The sequence below is a fragment of the Urocitellus parryii genome, chromosome 3 (genome assembly GCF_045843805.1).
Source record: "Urocitellus parryii isolate mUroPar1 chromosome 3, mUroPar1.hap1, whole genome shotgun sequence".
NCBI lineage: Eukaryota > Metazoa > Chordata > Mammalia > Rodentia > Sciuridae > Urocitellus > Urocitellus parryii.
The window spans coordinates 14,793,866-14,801,238 of record NC_135533.1 but is presented as its reverse complement, the minus strand read 5'-3'; the positions used below and the strand labels follow the sequence as shown (position 1 = coordinate 14,801,238).

At 43.9% G+C, this 7,373-nt stretch overlaps 1 protein-coding gene and 1 non-coding gene across 2 annotated transcripts; both read left to right on the top strand.

The window, feature by feature from the left end:
* Positions 1 to 928: 928 nt before the first annotated feature.
* Positions 929 to 1,001, top strand: Trnar-ccu (transfer RNA arginine (anticodon CCU)). Its single transcript has one exon. It is a non-coding gene; the product is annotated as a tRNA-Arg (tRNA).
* A 518-nt stretch (positions 1,002 to 1,519) lies between these two features.
* Fmc1 (formation of mitochondrial complex V assembly factor 1) lies at positions 1,520 to 6,978 on the top strand. Its single transcript, XM_026405406.2, has 2 exons — positions 1,520 to 1,766; positions 6,623 to 6,978. The coding sequence occupies exons 1-2, from the start codon at positions 1,629 to 1,631 to the stop codon at positions 6,824 to 6,826; spliced, it is 342 nt and encodes a 113-aa protein (XP_026261191.1). The 5' UTR covers positions 1,520 to 1,628; the 3' UTR covers positions 6,827 to 6,978.
* Positions 6,979 to 7,373: the final 395 nt, after the last annotated feature.

Genomic DNA, 7,373 nt, shown 5'->3' with positions numbered 1-7,373 from the left:
CCGACCCTTGACTACTGGAGTAAGTCAAAACCCCAAGGGCGCAAACGGTACAGGCACAGTGACTGTAAGGAGGTGGGGGGAGAGAAGTTCAGATCCCTGCAGCAGAGGCTGCCAAGAGGCGAACGATGGGAGATGGCGCCTGCAACACAAGCTAGGGCCGATTTAGGTGATGTCCCGTATGTCAATTTCAGGAAACTGGCGCTGGCTTTGGGGCAATGGAAAGCCCCTGAGAAATTTAAAGGCAAGCGTCGCCGAGAATAAAAGGGACTTGTCCAAACTGTACAATTAAGGACAGAACCCGAAAGCGACTCAGTTTATTCCAAGATACTTCTAATTCCTAATGAATTAACTACAAATCTCTCGCGACCCCATGTTTATTGTTGACCCACCAATATAAAACACAAGGCGTACGTTTCCCACACGTCCCCAGCTCTGCGGAAATGCCTCGGCTCTTCAACCGGAAGCAGAAACTGACCGCTGAGGACGCCGCCTAACGGCCTGCTGGAGCAAAACCATGCCTGAAAGAACCACCACGCCGGAAAGGACCAGGCTGCTTCCGGTGAGAGCCCGAAGGAGAAAAGCCTCAGAGGGCGGGTCTCAAGGATCAGCTTGTGTTGCGCGCCCGGCTCCGCGACGTCGCAAGCCCACTTTTGCGCAGGCGCGGGGCGACTGCTTTTGCGAACGCGTACGCAAACGCGTGTGTGCGCGCGCCCGCTCAGCATTCGGCGCGAGACTGCTGTTTCGAGGGTAAATCCTTTGAGCTGTAACTGGGCTTTTGTTTTCTAAACTACAACTCCCAGCATGCTTCGATCCTCATATTGATACTAGGTGTGGCTTCTCAGGATAGGGTAAAGATAACCTTAAGTGACGATGACGTACCAAGGAGAAAAAAAATTGAACATGTTGTTTGAGCGCCTCACTTGCAGAAGCCCCAGTGGCCTAATGGATAAGGCATTGGCCTCCTAAGCCAGGGATTGTGGGTTCGAGTCCCATCTGGGGTGGTTGTGCTTTTTTCTCTTTTCTGAAACGATTATATCTAAGTAAGTCACTTTCATTTTACTTTTTTGAAAAATGGAATAGTGTATGTGTGGTTTTACTAGCTGTTGAGCTACCGTTTGCAAGAATGAGGATATTTCACCTCCTTCCTCTGAGCCATAAGTCCCTTAAGGCTTCTGGGAGGTCTGAATAGGTTTAATTTCGATACCCCTTCTAGATAGCGTTAAAAAAATCTTAAAAGCGTGTTCCGTATCAAATTCTCATTCACTCCCGTCTAACCCACTTCTGAGAATCGGCCGTTGGTCGGCTAAAAACGTCTTTTTAAGTACGCAGGCAAGAAAGGACCTTTTTACCCTCGATCGGCCTTTCGCAGCGTTTCTGGAGGACCCGGTACCCAGTTAGACTCAGCGGTCGCTTGCTCTTCTCTGGGTTCGTGAGGGCGCCGCTCGGTGTTCGATTAATATGGCTCCGCAGAATAGGGAAGTGAGACCTTTCACCCTGGCCGTCGGCAGGGGGAGCCGGCAGTCGGAGTCCGACCGTACCACTAAGCGTCTCGCGGGGGTAGCTGAGGGCGAGGGCGCTAGCAGTTGCGTAGGGCGCCTTTCGGCTCCACCTCTGGAAAGGACATAAAAATGGCGGCCTTAGGGTCCCCGGCGCGCACTTTGCGAGGCCTTCTGCGGGAGTTGCGCCACCTCAGCGTGGCCACCGGGCGACCCTATCGTGACACCGCGGCCTATCGGTACCTTGTGAAGGCTTTCCGTGCACATCGGGTACGGAAACCGTGTCCCGGGAGCACCACGTCCCGGGAAGGGAGGAAAAGGCGGGTCTGGTCGGGTGTCGGGAGCACCTGGTCTTAGGGCCTGCTGCCCGGGGCCCACCACAGAAGCCCAGGACCTGCTCTAGCTCCGGCCTAAGCCCGGGCGGCGACGCGGCCCTCCGCAGGCAGGGGTGGAGCCGCGCGGGAGGAGTTCATTGGCCGCTTCTGCTGCTTGTTGGGGAGGGAAGAGTCGGAAGAAGGGGAGCGGAGGAAATGGGGACCGGCCTGAAGATAAGACTTGGTGTAGTGTCCCCACACTTAGAGGCACAGCGTATTCCCGGCACTCCCCACCCTTCCCCCAGTAGACATTATGAGAAGCAAACTTTGAGGCATAAAGGAAAACCAGTGTGGCGGGGAATGTTGGGAGCTTTCTGAAGGGTCGACAGTGTTTTACTTTACCTATGTGGTGTCCCCTGCACCCCTTAGGAAAATGATGCCCCTGGGAACGGTACGAGTGCTGTCAGTTCAGCGTGAGCTTGCTGCATGACCAGATACTTTTGTATTAAAACTTCTGTAAGCAGATAAATGTAAACATGTATCCCCCTTGGGTTAAAGCAAGTGGAAGACAGTTTCATTTTCAAAACGAAGCAACTGAGGCTCAGGGACATTTACTTGAGCAAGAATCAGTACAACAACTAGAATTTAGATTAGCTGGTTCCCAAAAATAATTCTCCCGATTGCTACCTTTGGAGTTGTGGATCTGACTTGGAAAAAAGTTGCAACCAATCTCAGAAGTAAAACATTATAGAATCGTTTGTGCTTCAGGGAATGAAGCCTGTTGTCATTGAGCAATGTGAGAAGAAGAATTATTTTAACTGTTGAATTTATGAGCTATGAAATTTAGAAAACAAGATCTTAAAATTAAAAGTAACCTAGTTTTTAATAGGTCACAATGTTAGATACTGGTGCTAGGAACTTGGGCCAAATGCCAAGAATAAGATGTACATGGGCTGGGGTTGTGGCTCAGTGGTTGAGCGCTTGCCTCTTGTGCATGAGGCCCTGGGTTGGATCCTCAGCACCACGTAAATAATAAAGCAAAGGTATTGTGTCCATCTACAACTAAAAAAGTTAAAAAAAAAAAAAAGATGTATTTTAAACTTACATCCCACCTAAGGAGCCATCCAGTGAAACACTTCTAAGTGTTAAGGGTGTAAATAATTGGGAAGAAAGGGTAGTTAGGGAAGGCTTTCAGGAGCACAGTAAGTATGGGCCTGAAGGAATTAGCAATTAAATGGGGATCAGGGAGAGTGATGATACAGGTAAAGAAACTGCATATTTTAAAGCCAAGAAGCCTAACATAATTGAAATTGAGAATGGTTGAAGCTTAGAGTGCAGTAGTGGTGGAAGATGAGGTAGATGGTAGGTAGGAATTTAAATTTTATTGTAGGTATAGCTGGGCTTGGAGGTACAAACCTGTAATCCCAGCTACTCAGGAGGATGAGGCAGGAGGATCACAAGTGTAAGGTCAGCCTGGGCAATTTAGTGAGATGTTACTCCAAAATAAGAAGTGAAAAGGATTGGGGATGTAAGTTGGTGGTGGAGTGCACCTGGGTTCAATCCCTAGTATTGCAAAATGAAAAGGCTAATTTTATTGTAGGTATAAGGGAAGGACATGCTAAGATTTTTAAGAGGTGACATGATTATTGTATCTTATGGAGGTAACATTATTGCTCTTGAATGAAGTTTGATAGTGGCTCTAAAATTGTTCTAAAAGACATTTGAAATTCATGCCTGAAATTCTAGGGCTGGGGTTGTATCTCAGTGGTAGAGTGTTTGCCTAGTATGCCTGAGACCCTAGATTTAATATCCCTCAACATGCAAAACAAAACATAAAAATAGAAAGTTTAGCTAGATGTAGAGGTGTATACCTGTAATCCTAGCAACTCAGGAGGCTGAGACAGTTGCTAAATTTGAATTCAACAAAAGTTAATTTAAATTTGATGTAAGTAACTAATGACTGCCATTTGCACATATATGATAGCATATAGTTTAGTTTTCAGATTCTAATCCTAGATATTTAGAGAAAGAAATGGTATTATGCAGAAAATGGTGCCCAGGGACTAATCTACACATCCCCATATATGTGCACATCCCCACTATTTCTGCCCCATTCTCATAACCTTAGAACACAAAATATATAAGCAGAGGAAAACATACTACATTTCACTGAGACTTTGGAATGGATATGAAGTTTCCAGCTTGCTTTTTTTTTTTTTTTTTTGGTACCAGGGATTTAACCACTAAGCCCAGCCCCAACCCCCACCCCCTTTTAAAAATTTTTTGAAACATGGTCTTGCTAGGTTGCTTAAGGCCTTGCTAAATTGCTGAGGCTGGCTTTGAATTTGCAATACTCTTGCCTTAGTGGCGTGCCACACCACTCCCAGGAAGTATTCAGCTTCTTAAAAGTCATTAGAGCCCAGATTTTTCAGATGGATAAGTTGTAAGAGGAAATTTTTTTTGTTGTTTTTGTGCTGGATATTGAACCCAGAAGGGCTTCACCACTGAGCCACATCCCCATGAGAGCAAGTTTAAGTACCATAAACACATGCATATTACTTTTGTATATAAAACTATAATTTTGTAATATTGAGGACAAGGTCATTATTTTTCAGACAAAATAAAAGTCTTTAATTTTGAAATGAAAGGTATATACCATATTAACCAAAGTACAGAAACAAAATGAAACAGCACTTTGTTTGAAGGGGAGAAAATTCAATATTATATTTCTTAGGTGGCATTAACGATCAATGACCTGATTGTAGTTCTAATCTCTGCCATTAACTAACAACTGGAGTTTAGTTTCCTCATTTGTAAAATGAAGGAGTTGAAACTAAGGATTATGGCTTCCAGTATTAAAATTTAGAAATACTCAATTAAACACCTCAAGAGTTCTGTTTGCTGGATGTACTATACATGCCTATAGTCCCAGCTGTTGGGGATGGGGGCAGGGAGGATTGCTTGATCCCAGGAGTACAATACCAGCCTGGGCAACAGAGGCTCCCTCCACCCCAACTCCCCCCTCCCCATTTAAAAAAAAAGCTGGCTTTGGTGGTACATGCCTGTAATCCCAGCAACTGAGGAGGCTGATACAGGAGGATCACAAGTTCAAAGCCAGCCTCAACAATTTAGTAATGCCCTAAGCAACTTAGTGACATACACACACACCCCACACACCCCCCCCCATCTCAAAAAATAAGCTGGGTGTTGTGGCACACACCTGTAATCCCAATGGCTCAGGAGGCTGAGGCAGGATGATTGCGAATTCAGCAACTCCTTGAAACCCTTTCTCTAAATACAAAAAAGGGCTGGGGGTGTGGTGCAGTGGTTAAGTGCCCCTGTCTTCAATCCCGGGTACCAAATAAAAATAATAAGTTTAAAAAGAAAAATAAAAAGGACTGGGTAGGGATATGGTTCAGTGGTAAAGTGTCCTGGGTTTAATCCCCAGTACCCAAAACAACAACAACAAAAAACCCAAACAGTCTTGTTAAGGCTGAGGCTGGTGTGGCTGAGTGGGTTAGCACATGCATGTACAGGGCACTGGATGCAATTCCCAGCATTAAATAAACAAAACTTTTGATTAAGTGGAGGTCAACTTTCCTAATAAATGAGTATAGTTATGTCATTTGTAGGAAAATGGATGGAACTTAGGAGCATTATATTAAGCAAAATGAGCCAAAACCAAACTTGAAGTCAAAGGTCATATATTTTCTCTCATATGTGGAAGCTAGAAAGAAAAAAAGGAAAGAAAAAAGGTGATATTGGACGATCTCATGAAAATAGAAGGGAGAGCAACAGAATAGAAGGGGATGGGGGAAGGAGGGGAGGAAAAGGGGAAGTACAGGGCAGTGAAATTGACCAAATTATATCATTATATTGTCTACATATACAAATATGTAACAACATTCCACTATTAATAATGTGCTAATAAAAAAGAACACAATTATTACGAGTGCTCCTATAAATATTTTAATTATACATATATGCTTTTTTTTGTATTGGATTGAACCCAGAGACCTTCTATCATTAAGCCATATCCCTAGCCCTTTTTATTTTAAGATAGGGTCCTTCAGAATTGCCCAAGCTGGCCTGAATTTGCGATCCAACTGTCTCAGCCTCCAGAGCCCCTGGGATTACAGATGTGTGCCATCACCATGCTTGTCTTAAACAGACTTTCTTTAGAGAGCAAATTGCACAGAGATAATAGAGATGTGCAGGGCTAGGGTTGTGGCTCAGCTGTAGAGTGCTTCCTAGCACGGGCAAGGACCTGGGTTCTATCCCCAGCACCACATAAAAATAAATAATAAAATAAAGGTATTGTGTCCAACTATAACTAAAAAATAAACATTTAAAAAAAAAAGAAGGGCTGGGGATGTGGCTCAAGCGGTAGCGGGCTCGCCTGGCATGCGTGCGGCCCGGGTTCGATCCTCAGCACCACATACAAAGATGTTGTGTCTGCCGAGAACTAAAAAATAAATATTAAAAAAATTCTCTCTCTCCCCCACTCTCTCTTTAAAAAAAAAAAATAGAAACATGCATATTTGTAAATCTATATAGTGGTGCAGCCTGTAATACCAGTGATTTGGGAGGCTGAAGTAGGAGGATCACAAATTGGAGGTCAGCCTCAGCAATTTAGTGGAACCCTGTCTCGATAAAAAATAAAAAAGGCTGGGGTGTAGTTCAGTGGTAAAGTACCCCTAGGTTAAATCCCTAGTACCCAAAATAATAATAAGAAAGCTTTTTTATTAAATCTTTCTCTGTAGACCTGTATCTGTTGCAGGGGTGTTAACTCTAACCTTTCTGCTTCTCTAGGTCACCAGTGAGAAGTTGTGCAGAGCCCAGCATGAGCTTCATTTCCAAGCTGCCACCTATCTCTGCCTCCTGCGCAGCATCCGAGAACATGTGGCCCTTCATCAGGAATTTCATGGCAGGGGTGAGCGCTCAGTGGAGGAGTCTGCTGGTTTGGTGGGTCTCCAGTTGCCCCATCAACCTGGAGGGAAGGGCTGGGAGCCATGAACATGGAGAAATTCCTTGGATGCTATCTTCATATGAGAATTTAATCATTTCTATAATATGTATTTATCATTAAATTTTTTTTAAGTTAGGATTTTTCTCTGCAATTTTGTTGACTGATTAATTAGGGGAATAAACTGGAGGTTTCATCTTTACTGTCAGTGAATTTATTGGACTTCTTATTCTAGGTATCACCACCTGAATTGATGTTCTTGATCTACTTTTAAAAGTTTTTCCTTGTTTTAATTTAAAAAGTAATACAAGGGGGCTGGGGTTGTAGCTCAGTGGTAGAGTGCTTGCCTTTAATGTGTGAGGCACTGGGTTTGATTCTCAGCACTGCATATAAATAAAAAAATAAAGGTCCATTAACAACTAAAAAAAAATACAAGATTCTGGGAATAGTGGTACATACTTACAGTCACATTTACTCTGGAGGCCAAGATAGGAGGATTCCAAGTTCAAAGCCAGTCTCGCTACTTAGCAAGGCCCTAAGCAAGTTAGTGACACCCTGTCTTAAAATTAAAAAAAAAAAAAAAAAAAAGGCAGGGGC

Excerpts from the sequence above, each read along its gene's own strand:
- Fmc1 (XM_026405406.2), top strand. The coding sequence starts at position 1,629 with ATGGCGGCCTTAGGGTCCCCGGCGCGCACTTTGCGAGGCCTTCTGCGG. Across the intron at positions 1,767-6,622 it reads AGGCTTTCCGTGCACATCGG|GTCACCAGTGAGAAGTTGTG; the intron begins GTACGGAAACCG and ends CTGCTTCTCTAG.